Below are 22,275 nucleotides of genomic sequence, written 5' to 3'. Positions count from 1 at the left end.
GATGGTGTAATGGTTAGCATTACTGCCTCACAGCGCTGAGGTCATGGGTTCTATCCCCACCATGTGTTATATATACGGGGCAGTACGGATGGTGTAATGGTTACATTACTGACTCACAGTGCTGAGGTCATGGGTTTTATCCCCACCATGTGTTATATATATGGGGCAGTACGGATGGTGTAATGGTTACATTACTGCCTCACAGCACTGAGGTCATGGGTTCTATCCCCACCATGTGTTATATATACGGGGCAGTACGGATGGTGTAATGGTTAGCATTACTGCCTCACAGCACTGAGGTCATGGGTTCTATCCTCACCATGTGTTATATATACGGGGCAGTACGGATGGTGTAATGGTTATATTACTGCCTCACAGCACTGAGGTCATGGGTTCTATCCCCACCATGTGTTATATATACGGGGCAGTACGGATGGTGTAATGGTTACATTACTGCCTCACAGCACTGAGGTCATGGGTTCAATTCTTACCATGGTCCTAACTGTGCGGAGTGTGTATATTCTCCCTGTGCTTGGGTGGGTTTCCTCTGGGTACTCCAGTTTCCTCCCACAATCCAAAAATATACTGGTAGGTTAATTGGCTCCCAAAAATTTAACCCTAGAATGTCTGTGTGTGGTGTATGTGGTAGGGAATATAGATTGTAAGCTCCACTGGGGCAGGGACTGATGTTAATGTTCAAATATTCTCTGTAAAGCGCTGCGGAATATGTGTGCGCTATATAATAATAATAATAATAAATAATAAATAAATATGGTACACATTCAGCTGCAAGGCGGAATTTTCACTGGAGTGGGGCGGAGGATAAACTGGCTGTGAGAATTTGCATCCATGCGATAAGTCCTGAATGAGGCCCAAGGTGCAAACACCTTGCATGAATGCCAACTATTTACAGTGCTGCATTCCGCATGTGTATGTCATGTATGTTCAGAATTTACACGGCTGTCCTGGTACACCTATTAATAGAACATTTAGTTTATCCCGCAGGTTGTCAGTTCCTGGTACAAAACTAATCTTCTTATACCGTGTCTGTTGTAAAGTGCTGAGAAAACTACTGGTGCTATAAAAATACAATTTATTATACAAAGATGTACTGACCTTTCTCTCAGTCGCTATGGTTACTACAGATCATATATCTGACAGGTCAGCTCATGCATCAAATGCAATGCCTCGTACAGTAAAGACAAGTGACATGCTGAATGATACATTACCTGGAGCCGAGGATTAATGGAAAAACTTCCAGCGGTGGGATTCATGCACGTTATGTATTGGCACTTGTGTATTTCTTTAGCCAGCAATTTCTGTCTGTCATACCTGTAGTAATCACATAAACACAAATACTAACTCATGCAGTGCCAGGTTCAATGATCGCATCCAACTAACAACTCTGTTATTATCTAGAAACAGGCAGCCTATGATATCCGAAGGTGAACTGTAAGAGCAAAATAAACGAACATATATTGAGTTATTAATTCATTTTAGTCCTCGTTTAAGTTGCAAGTGTCAATGAGGCAATTCAGATTTATAGGCTCTTAAATTCTTTAGAACTATTAGTACTTGAAAGACACACAAAACACGTTCCCCCAGCACACCTAGGGGCCTTTGAAATAAGATTTGAAAAACCAAATGGTACAGGCCGGGAATCCCTTATCTGGATATCCAAAAAGCTAAATATTCCAAAAAACAGTAGGTCTTCACAGTATCCCGGGGTTTTTTGTTTTTGTTTTTTTTATCCCCGAACCTAAATGGTTTTGTTTTTCATACTCGTCTGGTCCCTCTTTATCCTAAATGCTAAGGACCATGAGCATTTCGGATAGGGAATTGTTCCAGATTTTGTAATATCTGTTATTTCACACTCAACTGGTTCTCAGGTGTCCTACGGCATCCACAGTGAAAAGCAAGTGCAAATAGCTCAAGCGATGATAAACTTCTCGGCTGAGGGATTGTGTGAGCTTTGCATAGTTTTGTTCAGGTAGGGAAACAGTTAACAGGCTAGACATGTAGGTCATTTAAATAAGGGGAGTGTTAGGGAGGGGCTAGTAGACATTTTGGATGATGCACTAGATTCTTCCATCTCTTTCTTAGGAACTTTCCCGTCCCTCTCTCCCCAGGTCACCTTTTTGTCCCCACCCGTTTTTACTTTTTATTTGCCAGTTGGGGTTTGTCAACCTATTTTTGTGGCGGGAAAGAACGGCAGTTACAGTGGCTATTGCGCTGCTGTTTTGAGGGTGCGCTCTTTGCCCAATACAGTGTATACAATTTCTTTCCTACCGGGGGTCGTTGGGGCTGTCTGGCCGGTTCTATTAAGGTGAATTGGAGAGATAGTTGGAGACCCGGCATTTGTTGGCATTGCCAATAAATTAAAGAATACCATTACGTGGACATGAGTGTTGGCGTTTAGTCGTGATGTCACTGTGGTTCTGGCCGTTCCTTCTTATTGCCACCATATTTAGTTTAAAGAGTTTGGTTGACCAATTAGGTTGATTCAATTAGTTTAGAATAAAGTCTGGTTGACCAATTTTTAAAGGCATTTCAGTTGTCCGTGTGGTTATTTCTAGTTGTTAGTTAAATAGTGATAAGATTATTGTGCAATGATGTCACACAATACATATCTGCCAAAAGAAATATGTTCCCCGGAGTCTGTCTTCATAGGCATTCCAGGTAGCAATGATCCACCCGTGCAATGCATCATTGAGACCAGGCATAAGCCAAAAGGGGGATGCGGTGGGACACCTGAGGACAGGCGAGTGAGAAAACAAAAGATATTCCAAAATCCAGAATAATCCCCTATCCGAAATGCTTCTGGTCCCAAGCATTTCAGATAAGGGATACTCAACGTGTAGTGGATAATTCAGAGATCTTATACCCCTTTCACACCAGAAGCAAATTACCGGATTAAAGCTTTTCAACCCAGGAATTTGCTGAAAAACCTGGGTTTTTCTTTGGTGTGAAAGGGTCAACACGGGTCTTAAATCCCAGCGCTCCGACCCTGCTCTTGTCCAGGGTCAGATCTGTGTTTATCAGCATGTGCATTGTGTGAAGTACGGATCAACGATCCCTACAGAAAACTACACATTGTTAAACCATGCAGCAATATATATATATATATATATATATATATATATATATATATATCTCATCAGTGGGGTCACATAAGAAATGAATGTAGGGAGGAAGCATACACTCACCAATGGCTGTAATCTAGGTGTTGCCTAATTAAGGTATGAGGTTGCACTGTACTATATGCATCAACTTCTGGCATGTTCAGGTCATCTATAAAATAAATCAGTTTTTTGGTGCCTGGAGGGGAGTAGTTCCGTCCAGCTCTCTTTTCCAGGGGCTTCTCTAGTATGCCTGTTTAAAATACAGTAAATAATACTTATTATTTCTAATATTACAGTGAATAGTTATAATCCAGAAGACATGAATTACAACTGAAGACAATCATTTAATGAAATTCACAAATAGGTAAAGTATAAATGAGAAAAAGTTTAAAAACAGTACTATGAAATCTTCAGATTATTGTTCGCAGCACAGCCCCTGCACCCGGCATCAGCCCTTGCCCCTGCTATGCACTTTCCCATGCCTGGTGGTGACCAGGTCCCTGTCGCTAACAAGGTCATGCTGGGAACACATCTTCTAGTGCGTACCCAGAGTAATATGGGTACACATCTTCTAGTGTGTACCCAGAGTTGACCAATATTCAATTGGTCAACTTTTCCCTTCTTCAAATCCTCAACAAGCCACAGCATAAGACACATGGTCCGATTTCAACCATAATAAGAAGTGTGGTATCACCCTGCTATAAAGTTGGTCAGTGAAAGATTGGTGCTTTTGTTTGAGGGCACAAAAACAAAGCACCCGCACTTTCCCCCTCAGCTATTAACTCAATAGCACTGTCCAGTGTATCAAACGTTTACAAACTATTAACAAAACACTTTACTCCAAAAAATTATTCGGAAAATCATCATTTATTTTAGCCTTTGCACTGCAAGACCAGTGCTGTAAGATCAAAGCTGGAATTGTCAGCCAATCACAAGTACTTTTCCCAAACTGTCAGCTTGTAATAGGCTGTCGGTGAAGTGGACTCCCAACTAACTACCAATGATTCTAGTCATTTGTTTGTGTGAGTGGGCACAATGTTTTTATGAGGATTTTTTGTTTTTTTATTTCAGACACTGATGGGTCAAGAAAAAGAAAGATTATTTATCATGGTGTGTATTAAAAGCCTAAAATAAAACATAATTTACTAATCTCATAAACCATTTATAGATGATTTGGAAGACACTTTATGCAACTTTTTCATGATAGAAATGCACAATTAACTCTAATTATCCTCTGTGCACTTCAATGAAATCTACTTTACAGGTCAATCATTTCTGTGTAAGCTGCTCCCCCTACTATGGAAAATGGAACAGATGGATTTAAATATTGACTGCGGTCTTTCACTGTTTTATGTACAGTTACTGATCCATTTCCTTCTGGGTGTAACAAAAATCACCCCGCCAAGGATAATAACTAGCATTGAGATAGTATACAAACCTGTATATATATATTGTATATAAATATTTTTTTTGGGGGGGGGGGACATCGTTGAAAAGACTCTAGAGACTCTGCTGCATTGAGAAGGTCTCCAAATATGAGCCTGCGGCGTTAATTTAAATACATTATCCGGGAAAATGAAAACCTGTCTTTCCACTGCACTGTAACTAATACATTGTATAAAGGGTCTGACTCAAATGCGGTTGGAGAGTGCACCATTGCTGCTTACATGAAAACAGCAGTGATACACAGATATGTTATTGCGGCAAGAGGCGTATGGTATAAGTAGACACATCCTGCATGCAACTGTTATCCGGTGCTGGGTCCAAGAATCACCTGTGACAACATAGGCTAATGATGTCATGCAGCTCGGCAACAACAGCCCCAAGAGGCCAAGAAATCTCAGCCAGAAGACAGAGATCCTGGACTTGGCACAAGGGTCAGAACTCCCAGAAGTAATGGAGATGCCTGCATCTGGGATCCATGCTTCAAGTGTGACCACTGCTCTTCCAATGGACCACTGCTCTTCCAATGGAGCTCTGTGGCACAAAATCACGAAGTATGTAGGAAATTATAGGGTACTTGTGTAGTATCATGGCTCCCACGATGGGCATCGTACAGGGAAAAATCGCATGCGATGTGATGCAATGCCATTTTTCACAAATATCATGGACATGTGTTAACATCATGTAAAATTCACCCCAAATGTAATTTTTCACACTGTACCACCCCCACTATCAACGCCAACCCGAAGCGTGGCGAGCCCAGTGACCCCGCGAGGGGCGGCGGTACGCGTCCTACAACCTTTTCATACCCCCACTATCCACGTCGGCGTGGAGTTGAGAATAGAAAGTGTGGCGCGGATACCTGTGAAGGTATCCGCGTCCCCTCGCGGGGCTCGCTGCACTCGCCATGCTTAGGGCTCGCCACACTTTCTATTCTCAACTCCACGCCGACGTGGATAGTGGGGGTATGACACCTTCTGAGGTGTCGACCTAAGCCCATGTGGACCTTCAGTGGTTGACCTAATGCACAAATTGTCTTTAGGTGTCTGAACTGATCTGGTGGAAAGGATTTGTCAAGCTCATTCAATGAAGGCAACCACATAATCACATGTGTATTCTACTATTACTTGCTATAATTACAACAATTTAAAATAACACATATTTATAATTTTGCACCAAAATACATTTTTGTTATTAATTCTTGAAATGTGTTTAAAACTACTATCCTTGTAAGATACTATAATGTATACAGTACACTAATCTTTTTCTTATAGTGTTCTTCACATTTGAATTTAAAAAGCTGCCTTCTGCTAATTGCAAGTCGTTAGCAGATCATCGGCAACATAAAGATTAACTGACAACGAAACAGATTCCAAAGTTTGGCTCGAAACCAATGCCAGCGATGTCACTTACGTTGGAGCATTGCAGACGTGGTGTAGTAGTTAAAGGGCACCTTGGCCACCATGTATTCTTCTGGCAATTTGGATAACTTATCAGACACCAGGACAGTTTTACCAACACCGGCATTGCCAACCAGCATTATCGGCTTCCCCTTTTCTAGCAACAGATCCAGGAAGTATCTCAAGCAAACTGTTTCTGCGGTATGCACTAGGACTGTCTGGATGAATAAAGACAGAAGCAATAGATAAGCTGGCTACTATGACTTGTGCGGTCCATCAGAACAATAAACATTTAGTGAATTATTAGACCAGCTATTCACACATAAAAGTTTCTATACAGTATGTCCAAACATCACTTCAGGAGAGGACAATAAAAGAGCTGATTCTGAGACGGGAGCAAAGCAAGCAGAGCAAGTGGACTGCGCAATGTAACTTTGTATCTTTAGGCCCCACCACCTTGCGATACAATTTTACAAATAGCAAGTCGAACAAGTGAGGGCAGTACCAAATTAACATGTTCCTCATAGAAAGATGTCATATTGGCCTAGCCATCTCCCCAAGGACCCGCAATTCCCAGCATTGTCCTCCCTAGGAAAGGGCAAGATGTGGGAGAGCCGCCTACTCTTCTGAGGTTCCAGGAACCTTCCCAAAATTTGAGGAATCTCCCTGACATTTTGGGATAGTAGGTAAGTATAATGTAGCAGCTAAAGCTACAATAAAAAAACCATCTGAACAAATAATATATTCACTGGAACCTACCAAATGTATAGTGGCAGTAATCACCCGAGCTTTGATTTAAGTGACCACTTGTTTACACCAGGAGAACATCCCAAGTGGTGTTTACATCCGTACTAAACAAGAGCCATTTTATCCTGAAGATTTTGATCATTGTATCAAGACAAATGAGCCTATAACCAAATACCAGAGCTCTCAACTGTAAAAGGGGGATAATTGTGGTGGGCGCCACAAACTAAATCTAAGCAGTGAACCCAACCATGCCTAAGGCTGAAACCTGGAACTTAAAGGGTTTTTATGCCATAAACATTCCTCCCAGACTATTGAATACTGCCGTGAAGACCACAAATTGTAGTTCAAATGTGTCTTCACTTTAAGTGCACTGGATCATTTACTTTAACAACGTGAACACGTTCTCATTACCACGTTCAACTTGATTACGACAGAGCCTAATACTTAAAAGCACTCTTGAAGTGGAAGAAGGCATGAACGCATGATCAATTCCTAATAAACTGAGCAACGAGCTAATGTGTGTTGAGTGATTTGGACAAGAAATATCAGATGAAAGATGTACAGGAGATAGACAAAATGTGGCTGATAAGGATAGGAGCAGACAGAAGGGTGTGCTTGTTCAGACACTTAATTGCACGTGGCGCGAGAAGAGTTCATGAATTCTGAAGTTTAAGGCGGTAGTGATTGTAAAACTATGGAAATAGAAGAGAACATATCAGTAGGAACATTCAAGGCCTATTACAGGATGGATTTATATTTTATGCTATTAGACAAAGCTTTGCAGTAATTGTTAGGTTTTTTGGTGATGGGTGTATGAACAGGAGGATGGATAACTCATGGAGAATAGCTTCCATTTCTTCTAGTCAAAAAACTATTTGCATGTAGATTGTAGGCTCAAGTTTGCGCTTCTACCTTTTAAAACATTTTATAAATAATCTCTGATTTCCATAGGAAAATGGTGCACATGTATTATGCAAATCTAGGCACATCTATGACTGATTGGCAATACAGTTTAGCAAGAAACATCCGCCTCCTTCCAATGGTAAGTGTGAATCTTTGCATCATTGCAGATGCCACCATCATGGCCTGCTGGTCCACATACTTAACTGTAAAATATGGCGCAATAGCAGAAATATATGAGAATTCAATCTAATGCACTAATCAGGAATGATATAGGAAGAAAGTTGGTCTTTATAATTTTCTCTTGTTTCTTTTTTTTCTCTTCAGGCAGCTATTCTTATTTATTAGTCTGGAATACCATGGCAACCACAGTCACATGGACACTCTCTTCCTTCTCCTCCTCTCCCATCACATGACATAAGAGCTGAACGCCTGTGTCTCTGTAGCAGACTGATTGAGTCTCTGTCATTTTTTGGTTGCCAAAAAAAGAGATTTTGAAAATCACACTTTCATGGTTTATAAATGAGTCTTGGAGCCTGATGTACTGGTGGACATGGTATTTAAGACCTGCATGATGACTGATTATCAATAGACTGCGCATGTGTACACCCCGGAGCATGCATGCACTAGGCCTTCCTGCACTTAAATCCTGCTACTTTTTTTATTGCTGGCAGTACGCAATCTGACAGGAATTAGGCGCCTGGGGGTGGTAACTGGTTTTCTGGAGTGCCAGATAAAAAGCTGGGAGTGACAGGGAAACAGCAGACGTGCCCAAGCATTTTAGGGGAGGGTGTGTGACATCAGCTCCAGGCCGGATATACTGTACCTGCCGCAGAGTAAGGGGGAGATTCTCTAAACTAAAATTGCAATAAAAACCCGGTATCTGGGTTTTTACCGCATTTTGGGATGCTCTAGACATCCCCCGCTGGGTTACCGCAACGGGGGGCATCGCCAGCATAACCTGGCGATGCCCCATAGAAGCCTATGGGCTTCTACCGCGACCCACCACTGCCCCGCACCAACCCCCCTCACCTGTGCAGCTGTGCTGCCAGGACCTGTGACCTCCTCCTCCCTGCACTGTAATCCTCTTCCGGGTGCAGGGAGGAGAGCCAGCCCCCCCCCCTCCCCCGCCGCAGCAGCAGCACCAGGTAAGGGAGGGAGCCACCACTGACTCACCGCAAAGGACAGCTATTAACGCAAGAGCTGTCCTTTGCCATAATTATCGCATATGTTAGAGCATATGCGATAATTATGTCAGCGATGGGCGGCGAAGGGGGGCGGAGCTGGGCTGCGGATGTTAGAACATCCCACCCTAAGTCTCTGACTACTCTGATCCTGCGATGACATTCGATGGTGACCTTGTTACGATGGATTTTGAACACATTAATTCGCTAGACGGGATTTTACTCTGGCGGGGCTGCATCTAACTGAATGTTGCTGTGCGATCAGGTCACAATTACCCCAGAGACATGGCTGCATCTTTGGGATGCCCATCTGCAACTTTATGAAAATGCCACTACAAAGCCCGTCCCTGGAACACATCAGTGTGAATGAATGTGCAAGGACTGAGATGCCCACTGTGAGCTTCTGTAGATGCTAATAAATTAGCTGGTGCATCTTCAGTTGATGCCATAGGTTGCACCATCATACCGTGCACCAGCCCAACAGCAGCTGCACATTTTCGATCTCATTATTATTTCCAACATAATCATCTGTATGCAGTCAGTTCATCGGCACACCCATGGCTTATCCATAACACGCCCATAAGGTGGCCTATCCCTGCGTGTCTGCTTAGTCACCTCCCGGTCACAGCCTAGGAATGCCCAGCGGGGCTGATTCAGATGCAGTCACAGCACTGAAGCAGCAGTGATATTTTTAGTGGTGGAACTGCAAGGCATCACAAGTCTGGAAACCGCATAGAAGCCAACTGACCAAAGCCATTGCATACTCAATTGAAATAGCATCACTGAAGCCCTGAGCTGCAACGCTGGCGCCATGTTTTATGCATACTAGATTGCACTAACACACCGATGGCGACATGAAAACAAAGATCCCACCCTGCCAGGGCCGGAGCTACCTGCTCAGCAGAGGATGCAAAACAGGGAGGCCCCAGGCTTGAGAGGCTATCCTGCTGGTGCCGGCTGACGCTGACAAGCTATTAGACAGCCAGCGGTGCTAACACGGGCATGTGAAGCGAGGCTCCCCTGTGTCAGGTCTCTCTGTCCTCTCTCTTCCCCTCCTCCCCACTCCCCTGAGTCTTCAGGTCTCTTCGGCTTTCTCCGTTCTGACTCCTCCGGCTTCTCCCTGCTGCATCCGGGGTCCTCAGGGTTGGGCTCACTCTTAAGCCTGAGAGGATGTATCAGCGGCAGCTCTACCTTACCGTGATCTCCAGGCTGAAGATACCTTTTATGGGGAGTTTGGCCCCAGCCGGCAGCTCTGTGTTTAGGAGCTGAAGCTCCCTTCTCAGGAGAAAATGCCACTGCATACTAATCGCCAAGGGCGTAACTACCATAGGTGCAGGGGGTGCAGCTGCTATGGGGCCCAGAGCTGAAAGGGGCCCACTTTGCCTGTCAAAGTATCATGTGCTGCATAAAGTTTTCAGCATTAGGTGATAAATAGGGGCCCTTGCAACATTTTGCTATGGGGCCCACATGTATCTATTTACGCAGCTGCTAATCGCTTAATACATGGCAGCATCTCTGCCATCACAGAGATGCTTGAGGGCCTCCTGCACCTCTGTCAGGGTAAAAGAGGTAAAATGGATGATAACAAGGTTATCAACTGAGGCGCAAAGAATGGGTGGTCTGGCCGAGATGCAGTGTACTGAAAAAAGGGTTGTCACACCCGTGCATATACAGAAAAACAAGGAATGGGTGTACACCGCGCTACCTAATTAAATTCCCATAATGGGTAAATATAAAGTGCCAATAACGTTCAATAATAAAACACAATTTAATAATAAATTCTTAATATAAAATAACAACAATAAGTTGGAATTTAAAAATGCATGCTGCTAGATAGGAATGCCTAAGAGGGGATTTGTAATGGTGGGCCAGTCCATACGGTACCGTATCAGTCCCTGGTAAGATCCATTCCTGTAGTGCCTTTTTATCCTGATGGGTCCACTAACCATGGAATGCTTTGTTTGTTTTAATCCTTATCTGGTGGAAATTTCCCATATGAGATTGTACTCTCTAGCAGGTTTAAGAGGAGGATCCACTCAAATGGACTGCTGGTGACCCCTGTAGAGGAAGGGGGGAGCAGTGGCAAACATGTTAGCAATGAGTGTGGAAAAGCCTGGTCCGGTCTTTCAAGGTTCCTGTGGCAAAGGTGCTGGCAAACATACACTCCCTCTTATCCACCAACGCGTTTCGCCCAAAAAAGTGGCTTTATCAAGGTATAAGCCACTTTTTTGGGTGAAACGCATTGGTGGATAAGAGGGAGTGTGTTTGCCAGCACCTTTGCCACAGGAACCTTGAAAGGTGAATTGGTACTATTATGTGTCCATGCTCCTTCCCCACAAAGCCACGTCCTAAATTTTTGCTGCACGCCTCCGGTATGCACTGTCCCTATTTTCAGAGTGTCCGTGTATGTTTGTATGGTGAGAGGGGGAGGGACCCAATTCCTTTTTCTGTCACAGGGGGGCACCAAATGTATAGTTACTACACTGCTGCTACTGGGCACATGATGTGGCACTACCACTACGGGCATTAAACACCTTTTTTAGCGTCCACCTTCGGCACTTTCTTTCTCTTTGTATAGTATTGGAGGGTGCAAATTTATAGTTTGCGGGAGCTCGCCGAACACCCTAGCACTGGCCCTGCAACCTACCAACCTATTACTAATAATAGGGGTAACAGCTGTCCACTTTGCAGATAAGAAGAAGCCAGTTTGTGCCTCTCCAAGATAGCATCTGGCACTCAACATTGGGCACTGGGGTGATAGCTAAGAATAAATGAGTGACTATATGCCAGTTTTTAGGCACTCCCTGGACCCTGGTACCCTAGGTGACATCACAGTGTCACCAAGCGGCAGCTCCAACCCTGGCTGTCTAGACTGTGTGTTGGTACACTCTAATGAAGCTATACAGTGGCCAGTAAAAGTCATTTGCTCCTATTAAAATGCTGCCAGCCGGCCCTTGGTTGTATTGCTAAGCAATGACACAGTTCAGCCAAAGGGTTAATAAGCAGAAGAAATGTCTTCCAGTCATATGTCATATTAGTGTGATTCAGTCAGTACCCATTTAACTCTCTGTATTTCCTCTTCAGTAAGCTTTGCATAAAACTAACCCAAACCCACATGGGTTTCTATAATACCCTTACAGAATGACAATGAATGATAGCACGTAGGTGGAAGCTGCCTGAAGAAAGCTCAATTGTAACAAGAAAAAAAAATTGACATTTTAGACTTTAAATGTTACACAGTTTTTATAAAGCTTCAGTCAATTTATTTTATTTATTCTAATGAGGAGCATTACAACTGCTTTACTGCACTGAGGCAAGAATCGATCACATCATTAATCACACCTCGTGAATAGTCACAAATCAGGCCCTAACAGCAAGCACTGAATCAGGAGCAACGAAGCATAAACTCCTTCACAATTTATGATCTCTTCAATTGCATCTTTTCAACCATTAAATTGCAAGATACCATAAATTTTTATCTTTTTCACTTCAGTCACATTATTGATTCTGCCTTGTGAAATATAGAATCGCTGTAAATCTGGGCTATTGAATTAATTTTAAGTCTTGACTTCAAATCGGGAACCCAACATAGTAGTAAGGTTGTTAATTCACACTGAGGAACAAATGAGAGAAACATTAAAATTTAAATGGACAACAGGGACCTGAAAGAGCCATAGTTCTGTCAGCTACAGTCCCCATCAACCTTCACGGCATTTTCTGCCATTTACTTTGGCGTATAAAAGAAACAAAGCAATAAACACAAATGATATGTAAACTACCTACAAAAAGCATCCTACGTACTTAAAAGTAAATATGAAAAACCAAAACAAATAATAAAATATTTCCTTTTAAGATAAAAAAGAAGTAAGTTTTGGGCCTCAAAATTTACATTATTATAATTTATTACATTTAAAAATGATTCTATAGTTCAAAAATCATGCCAAGTAAAATTAGTTATAAATATCTAGTATTTAATATTTTATTGATATAATTTATTATCATTTTCTCTACCAACTGAAAGTTTATTTGCTCATTTTCTTTTCTTAGCAAAAGATGTCAAGGCAATTGATTTTTTTTATTATTTATTTTATTGAAGCTTTATCAAGTGATATCATATGTAAAAAAAAAAAAAAAAAGCACAAGTATACATAGAGTATATATATAGAGAGAGCATATATATAGAGTTTTGTAATGACAATATCCAATATTTGCATCACAGTAAATGAGATCAAATAATATTATTTTATATTAATTGAAATGTTGGGGAAAAAAAGTTAAAATGGCTCATATAGGGGGGTATTCAAGCTAGCGCGACAGCCGTGCCCCTGTCCCGTTCTCACTTTGCTTGACTGGAGCTCGGCAGTCGGGATTCAATGTCCCGGCCGCCAAGCGGCGAGAAGGGGGCGTGGCCGCGAGCTGAGGCCGAAAATACTCGAGCTCCGGCCGGGAGCTCGAGTATTTCCGGCTTTTCTCGGCAGAACGAGCCCGAAAGCTTCTGAAGTCGGGCTCGTTCTGCCGAGAACCCCTGTTCAATACTGTCGGGGTAGACAGCAGTGGCGTAGCTAGCATAAGGCAGCCCCCGCTGCCGCTTGGGGGAGCGTGCGGCAGCAGGGTCTGTGTGGGCGCCGGCAGGGCTGCCCCCCCCCGACTCCTCGTCTACCCCTCCCAATAGCAGCAGCAAAAGCAGCAGTGTCTGAACCCCCCCTCCCCCTCCTGAGCAGCGGCAGCGCTGCCTGACTCTTCATCTACCCCTCCTAATAACAGCAGTACAGGCAGCAGTGTCTGAAACTCCACCAAACCTGCCCCTCCTGAGCAGCGGCAGCGCTGCTTCACTCCTGGCTGTCACTGTGCATATAACAGGCTGCTGTGCCTAGTGCTGCCCTCCGGACCGTCATCATCCAGAGCCACCTCCAGTCCCCCTCCAGTCCCCACGTGTCATGTGCGGGGCCACCCACATATTCCCCCGCGCACACCCGCCTCCGAATTACCTGCAGGAGCGCAAATCGTATGGGGAGCAGGAGAATGGCGTGCGGATTAGGACGGAGCCGGAGACAGGCGCTCTGATGGGGAACACTGCAGGAGACAGCCCACCCGCAGCGCAGATGCCGGAGGGGGTAAGGAACACAAATAGGAGACAGATCAGAAGCAGCAACCCTAGTGTAGACAATGCATGAGGGCTGAGGAAGGGGGGCTGAGGCGCACAGTCAAGTTGTAATGGACTATGTGTGTATGTATGTGTGTGTATATGTATGTATGTATGTGTGTGTGTGTGTGTGTGTGTGTGGGGGGGGGGTTGGCCAATGATGTGAGAAAGCCACACTTGGTGATGGGGGTATGGGAGAGCCACAATTGGTGATGGGGGTATGGGAGAGCCACACTTGGTGATGGGGGTATGGGAGAGCCACACTTGGTGATGGGGGTATGGGAGAGCCACACTTGGTGATGGGGGTATGGGAGAGCCACACTGGGTGTGGGGAATCTCACAGCCAGAGCCACCACCACTAACTGGAGCCTCCACCGGACCACACACACACATATATATATGTGTGTAGTTAGGGCCCCAATGCACTGCTTTGCCATGGGGCCCACACTGCTGTTAATATGGCCCTGGGCACACACCGGCACCCGCCTGGCGCACTGACACTGGGAGTGAGTGACATGATGAATGTGGGGGCTGCAGCTACTCCCCGGCTGCTTTGTTTTTAAAGGGCAGCCAAGCCTGCAGCGGGAGGTGAAACGGATGCCTGGCTGTTCCAGAAGCCACGGATGTAAGTGGCGTGCTGCCCGGCCAAGCCTCCACTAGCCAGCGGGCAGCAGCACATAAGTGCTTTTTCCTCTCTTCATGTGCTGCAGCCAGGGTGACAAGCTCCCTGCTCCCCTTGGAAGGTGGTAAGCAGGGAGATGTGGGGCTCACTTTCAGCGTAAAATACGTATGTATATATATATATATATATATATATATAAATATATATATATATAGTGGGGCTCACTTTCAGTGTATATATAATTTCTAAAATATGAGGGGGCGGGGGGGGGGGGGGGCGCCAGAAACTTTTTTGGCAGGGGGGAGCTAAATTTCTAGTTACGCCACTGGTAGACAGCATTGAATAGGGCCCCACAGCCATTGAATACTCCCGTTAATGTTTGCGTTTCTAGGGTTCACAGATTACAGAAGCATCTGAATTAAATGCAGACAGATGTGCACAATGATGATGATGTTGGGTGCAGTTGAACAAGTTATCTTAAACTACGCACAAATTTTAGTCACATTATGCATGAATCCAGTGTCTATGTGGATACAGTGTGATTGAGATGCACGGTCTCAAAAAAAAATTCAAAATTGTATTGGGTGCTACTGGGCAGTAAGTGGGAGGTGCCAGGGAGATACAGTAGCTATGCTGAGGCCATAATGAAGTTTAGCTGAAGTGGCTGCAAAATCAGATGCATAATCGCTCACATTGGAGGCCACACTCTGATGGGCAATATGCAGCTACCATAGGATTGATACAATTTTTGCTGGTGTGACCCCCCCATAAAAAAAAACCTGTATTTTCACTAAAAATTTCCAACTGGAAGGGAAACCTCCCCTACTCTCACCTATAGTTGCTCTTCTGTGCTGGTGGCAGGAAAAACCGACGAGACAATTCAATCAGGAGTGCAGCACTACATGCACTTTCCTTTGCACAAGCCCTGAAGATAAAGCCGCACTGGCTTTGAAACGTCGGCATAATGCTTGTATTTTTTTTGACATCTGCACATAAAAATTGGATTTATTACATCTAGCTGACTGAGTGCCGCCTGTTTCTTTGGGGGTTCCCCCCTAGAATCAACCCTGCTGTGTATATATATATATATATATATATATATATATATATATATATAAAAGCAGAGAAAAGACTTTAGTGCAGGTGTCACAAAAAACCACCTGCACTAAAGATTTTTGTGATGGTGACACCTGCACTAAAGATTTTTGTGATTCAAACCCGTGAGTGCCGCCCGTCTTTTCTCTGCTTTTGTAATACAAACCATTGGGAAGGCAACACGGTCCATCGCAGCTGACAACCAGAGTGCCGACCGACCAAAATATCTCCAAAACTGCCAGCACTCCCAGCTTTGTCTATAAATACACATGTACAGTTCCAAGGAATAACCAGCACTCCAGAGGGACAAAAAGTGTGAATAAAACTTATATTAAAAAAAAAAGCAAAGTTTCAGGGCATCAGCCTCTCCGTCAGGACATGACAACCTATGCTGTACGCTTTGTCTGGATAGGACCGGAACGTCGGTATGACTTTTTATTCTGTATGATTAAAATGTTCAAGTTTTAAACTCATCAGCAAGACTGGTGAGTGCAACCCTAAATTACTCTATATCTATATTGGATTCCGTTACATCTGAGAGGGGGTCTTGACAAAGGTCAAAGCATAGACCGAAACGTTGACCGCTAACCCACTGTCATGGTATGTATTAAAAGTTATCTGCAAGCAAGAGAGGACCCAAAAATTTGGAAGAGCCTATATTGGAAACTTTCGGGTTCGTGGCACCCCAGCAAGTGATTGATGTGGAGGAGAGTGCTGTCCTATTTGGATAAATATATATATGTCTGTACTTAGTACATACTTGATTTGCATCACTCAGTTCACTCGACATGACAGGTATTGAGGTCCTTATTGGGTTGGTATATATTTATGCATTTATTATGCCAAAAAATGTAGACTTACCTGTAAAGGAAGATCTGGGGTCATATCAAATTCTGGAATCCTTTCTGTCCACGGAGTAAATTTCTTTGTGTTAGGGTCAATAAAGTAATCGAACACTGTACCATTTGACGGGAATTTAATGGTTCTCATTTCCTTGTTCCACCATCGGCTGAATAGCAAACGGTAATCGATTAGCTGGAACAACATTTTAAAAGTAAGTCAATAAACAAACTGCTGGTGAGTATTTCATTCCATCTGAATCAGGCATCACCTACCTGATCCTGAAAGAGCGCGCCCCCAAAAGACCAGACGCAAGCAAAAACAAAATACATTTCATAAAGCTCCCGGGGGGAATCTGGCGGGGTATTGTCAACAGTCAAAAGACAATCCAGTAAGGCGCACAATGTCTGGGGAAAATATTAAACAACAATTGTACTGTAAATTACAATTCAGTAACACAAAATACATTAATACACAAAATATATAAAATGCCATCTGTTTTAGATGCTAACCTTTAATTTCAGAAATCCATGAAATATACATTTCAGGGTTTACTCAATCAATTAAATGTTATTGGTACAAAAAAAGTATATATATATATATATATATATATATATATATATATATATATATATATATATATATATATATATTAAAATATCTTAAAAGTATTTTATTTTTATTTTGATATACTGTATATAATTTTTTTGTAATACTTAATCTTAATCCATGATCTAATTATTATACTTTATTGCAATAGTGAGTATGAATGTCATTGCTTAGAAGTGGTGAATACTCATTTAATAACCATTAATATGTAATAGCAGCTTGCAAATATTTGCACTACAACTACACAAAAATGGGTGTATGCAAATAGGTCCTGAGTGCATCTGCCCTCGAAACCAAATAGCATGGAAATTTATTTTATGCTTTATTTTTTTTATTACATTTTTAACATTTTATGCCTTTTTTTGGTCTTTTAAAGACTTTCTTTTATTACTTATGTAATAATGTGAAGGTCAATACATTGATTGCATTTGCTACTTTCTGGAAACTGAGAAATATTCTTTATGACAATTGTTGTTAATTTTTTTTTTTGAGGGTTTTAAAATCCCTCATATCAGTGAATTGTGTCTATAAATATTATTGTTTACCTTTATACTGGACATTCTGCCTAGCTCACACATGTGACTAAGTATGTGGTTCATCACCTAAGTATTACAACCAGTGACGGTTTTCCTCTATGGGCTGCAGGACTGCAGCCCCCACCAGGTAAAATCCTCCGCCTCAACATCACCAGTGGCCTCACTGTGACTGGCAGTGACTTCCTATTTGAAGTCCTACCTGTCAGTCACTTGCATGACAGGCAGTACCATTGGGAGATGTTCCCTCCCTCTGGGACTGCCAGTCCAGGCTGTAATAGGCAGAGAGCTGACTTCTGGTCGGAAGCCACTCCCTGCCTTACTGTGCAGCCCTAGCCAGCTTCTATGGGCTGTAGCCAAAGCAGCCTATAGAAGCCAGACTTTTGTGTATGCTCAATACCTGCGCTGGTACTGCACATGTGCTGGGCCTGGTGTCTGACAGCTGTATTGTACAGGCGCCTGGACCCTGAAAGCGGGGATCGGAAGAGACCTGGCTGCGGGGACCAGTATAGATCCGGTGGTGGGGAATGGCGCAGACCCGGCGGTGCAGCAAGCAGCAACCCTCCTCCTACTCACAGGAGCTGCCACTGATTAAAACTATTAATTTTATTAATTGAGGGCTAGCTTGATCTGTTTATGGAGGCTTATCACTGGCATCCTGTATAGGGCAGTTGCTTGTAATAGTGGACTATTATGTGAGTAAGCAATACTTGTAATAGACAAACTGCTCGATAAGCTCACAGAACTTCTCTTTGACTCCTAGGGGCAAAAGTAATAGGGTGTGAGAATCAGAAAAAGTTAGAGCTTTTGGGAGAGTGTTCCCATTTTTTTTATAACAGCAATAATTTACATGGCAAAATCAACCTGATTTTTCAGTGTAAATGATTTAATGCTTTAAAAAAAATGGGAAAACTCTCCCAATATTTTTCATTTTCTGAATCTCACACCCTATTACAAGTGGTTCTCAAACTTGGTCCTCGGGATCCCACACAGTTCACGTTTTCCAGGTCACCCGGCAAGTGCACAGGTGCATTCATTACTCATTGACAAATTTTAAAGGTCCACAGGTGTAGCTAATTATTTCACATGTGATTCTGTGAGGAGACCTGCAAAACATGCACTGTGTGGGGTCATGAGGACTGAGTTAGAGAACCTGTACCCTATTACATATGGCCCCTAATATTCATATACTTTATATCTGTATATTCCCCAACGTAGTAGAAAATAATAGTAGGTGAATGCATTCACCGATTCTCTTTCTGACATGGCAGTGATTTATTTGTACATAACACAAGTCGCAGGACTATGACATCATGCAAATAGGTGATGTCATAGAAATTAGAAAGCAGCAATTTTTTTTATTTATTCATCATGTTGGATACAACATGGTGAATAGGGCAACACCAAAATGTCAACATGAAATGGTTGACATGAGTTTTTCCCGAATGGGATTTTCATACTGTAGTTTAACATCTACAGTACGTGGACTTCGTTTAGGAATGGTGAAGTGTCCTGAACCATGGCCAAGCTACACACTACACTGTTTGGGGTCCGCATGTTCAAGTGTCTGACATTGACACAAAAAACGTGAAAAACGCATGTCGACTTTTCGTGTGTTGACCTTTTGTCACAGCTGACCATGTGCATGTTGACTTTTTGCCAATGCCAGCTACAGATGGAGCACCTGCCATCGCTGGCGAGCGCCAGTGGCAGGGGCTTCACTGAACTGGGACGCGTGTGCGTCTCACGGGGACGCTGCGTGTCCCTGCCCATCTCCACTTCAGGGAGAAGGGCAGGGTTAGTGGGCGCTCGGGGCAGCGAGGGCGGCGGCGGGGACCGGAGACAGGCTCCGTTGTCCAGGGGGCGCGTGGGCGTCTCGTGCGCGTGCACCCCCTGGCGGGGCTGGCACGATGGCCGGGCTGGCATAAGAAATGCCAGCCCTGCAAGGATGAGGCCAGCCCCATCTGTATGTGCACGTCGACCTTTTGATGTTGACCAAGACACTGTGAGGTAAATTTTGATAAAGCTTCTAAAAATGAGAAGAGGTGATGTTGCCCATATCCACCAATCAGATTCTGTCTGTCATTTCTCGATTGCATCCTAGACAGAATCTGATTGGTTGATATGGGCAACATCACCTCTTCTCATTTTTAGAAGCTTTAGTAAATTCACCCCTGTCTATCCTATGGGGTATGGGCCATTGGGTCAACCAACTATATATCAACATGCATTGGGTCCACCACTGAAGGTCGACGCCTGAACTAGATTCCCATGGGTATGGTCGACAGGGTTGGAAGGTTGACACAAGCATTAGATCCAGGGGCTTAACTAGATATTCATAGGCCCCAAAGCAAAAGTTTGTAAGGGCCCCCTATTTAGTGACTGGTGGTGATTAATGTACGTAAAATACATTAGACAGTAAAGATGGGCCCCCTTCAGCTCTGGGCCCCATAGCAGCTGCACTCCTTGCACCTATGGTAGTTACGCCCTTTATTAGATTGACAATGGCAAAGTCACCAGTCAAAATGTTTGACATGAGTTTTTTACAGTTTTTTTTGGTCCCGAGTGTTGACATAGTCAACATGGACACCATCAAATTGTACCGCTTGCCATGCTTTGGGCATGGTGCCACTCTATTATATTCTCCCTCCCCGTGGATAGTAGGGCATGAAATACCGCCTGATGGCACATGTCGGCTCCAAAAAAACGTGAAAAACTCATGTGGACCTTTTGACTGTCAACCTTGCCATTGTCGACCTAAGGATTGTGTCGTCCTACAAACCCTGTCAATATTAGCCATGACGACCTATTTCAGGTATTGACCTAAGGCCTGTCGACCTTCAGTGCTCGACTCAACGCATGTCAACCTTTATAGGTTCCACCTAAGACCGTATCCCATCCTATGATGCCTATCTACCTGAGCAAGGGTTAACTTTATGCGCATTTTAATGTATTCTAATGGGATCTTTCTTCAATAACACTAATATTTTTTGTTGGGTAAAAATGTAGAATTCACAGGATCATGCATCGCATGTGAAAAGACTGACAATAAAATGCATTGCCTTTACCTGTACCATGCTGTTTTCGGGGATTGGAGTTATAGTTTTTAAATTACATCGCACTTGCTCCAAGCAGTACGGAACGTACTTATCAAACAATATGGTCAGATTTGCCTTTTCTGACTGAGCCTGACGAGTCTCGATCCAGCTGGTCACGTAACTGAAATCAGACACAGCGCAAAGCAATAATGTGCAGCGGGATTTGCATTTCATTTAGATGTCCTCGCTATTGTGAAGGTAAATAAGAAACACAATTGCAATACAAAAACAGCCCGGCACACGTTTCAATAACCCTTTTAATGCTGGCGGTTGCACGCTGGCAATATTAAAGGAGGACTATTAGCATTATAAGATCTGGATTTAAAATTTTGGAGAACACGTTGCTCTGCATGAATATTTCTACAGGCAACTGCTTAAAAGGGAATGATCATGAAGATATAATATTAGGCGACGACTAATGTCTTACATTGTTACTCTGCGGTTTTTGTGGCGCTGATTACTGGGCAAACTAGCCTGCTAACCGAAATACAATGCTGGATAAATGGTGTATTACTGCTAATCTATCGGCTCTCCTTGTCTGCAGATTTCTTGCATCTGATATAAAGCCCACCTGGTAGATTAAGGCTATTTTGGCTTGTGAAGGACCCCACAGAACATATTAGGGGGTATATTTAATAATTTGGAGAAAATTGGGATATAGATAAAAAAGGCGCAAAAATAGAGATACTTGGGAGTATAAGTTCGAGTTCCTTCCCTTTCAGGGTGGGTTGTATTTTGTATATTTAATAATGTTCGATTTTGTATTTGATTTAATTTGTCTGACATCGAAGCAAATCAGCATTCTTTTTCACTGATCAAATCACACATTTCCTAAGATTTGATTCTAAAATAGATTTCAACATCTAATTTAATGTTGTTCGCTTCTCACTGGTGATTTATGTCCGGTTTAGAACGTTCATTTCAATATAGGACATAAAATCACCTATAAACAATAGGACAAACACTTCACTATTGGTATTCTATTGGATTCTAATTCCTACAGCCCTGGTAAACCACATGTTTGGGTCCCATTTTATCAGAGATGTCCACAGATCCTCAAGGGAATCTTGATTTCTTTTAAAATTTATGAAAACATGTGGAGATTTTATAGGGTTACTAGTTAAAAGCCCGTTCAAATGTCGGCATCTGCAATGTACTTTTACTTTAAACTGTGACCATTTTAACTTTCACTTTGAAATGTGACAGTTTTTAGCCCACAAATGCTCCACCCCACCGGAGTCCCTATCTGCTCCTACCTCCAACATCTTTCTTCACATCTCCCTTTCTCCATATCCAAAAAGTTTAGAAGTGACCAATGTCCCTGCAAAATTTACTTTCACTTTCTGTAAAGGAGATTACGGTATGGCCTGATTTATTGACAGATGCTATAGCAATTGGATGTAATACCTGTCAGTCACAGGCACACAACACAGCCCCATAGGAAAGTTTTTTCACCCTCTGCGACTGCCAAGCTGGACTGTGACTAGCTGAGAGCGGCTTCCGGTAGCAAGCCACTCCCTCCCTTTTTCTACAGCCCTA

The 22,275-nt window shown here is 43.1% G+C and overlaps 2 protein-coding genes across 2 annotated transcripts in view; both read right to left on the bottom strand.

Moving 5' to 3' along the window:
* The window catches only part of LOC146021013 (dynein axonemal heavy chain 11-like), a 248,607-nt gene extending 242,496 nt beyond the window's left edge, over positions 1–6,111 (bottom strand). Inside the window, exons 1-3 of the mRNA XM_083154785.1 lie at positions 5,979–6,111; positions 3,207–3,372; positions 1,230–1,332 (exon numbers count right to left, since the gene is read on the bottom strand). Coding sequence (XP_083010911.1) covers positions 1,230–1,332; positions 3,207–3,372; positions 5,979–6,105 — 396 coding nt within the window. The 5' untranslated portion in view covers positions 6,106–6,111. The remainder of the gene's footprint in view (positions 1–1,229; positions 1,333–3,206; positions 3,373–5,978) is intronic.
* Positions 6,112–16,184: 10,073 nt separating this feature from the next.
* On the bottom strand, positions 16,185–22,027 carry LOC146021333 (dynein axonemal heavy chain 17-like). The gene is made up of 5 exons (XM_083155125.1): positions 21,993–22,027; positions 20,707–20,857; positions 16,772–16,903; positions 16,518–16,691; positions 16,185–16,274 (listed from the first exon to the last, which is right to left on the bottom strand). The coding sequence occupies exons 1-5, from the start codon at positions 22,025–22,027 to the stop codon at positions 16,185–16,187; spliced, it is 582 nt and encodes a 193-aa protein (XP_083011251.1).
* Positions 22,028–22,275: the final 248 nt, after the last annotated feature.

Source organism: Crinia signifera, chromosome 7 (assembly GCF_055691185.1).
Source record: "Crinia signifera chromosome 7, ASM5569118v1, whole genome shotgun sequence".
Classification (NCBI taxonomy): domain Eukaryota; kingdom Metazoa; phylum Chordata; class Amphibia; order Anura; family Myobatrachidae; genus Crinia; species Crinia signifera.
This window is presented reverse-complemented; position numbering and strand designations above follow the sequence as displayed.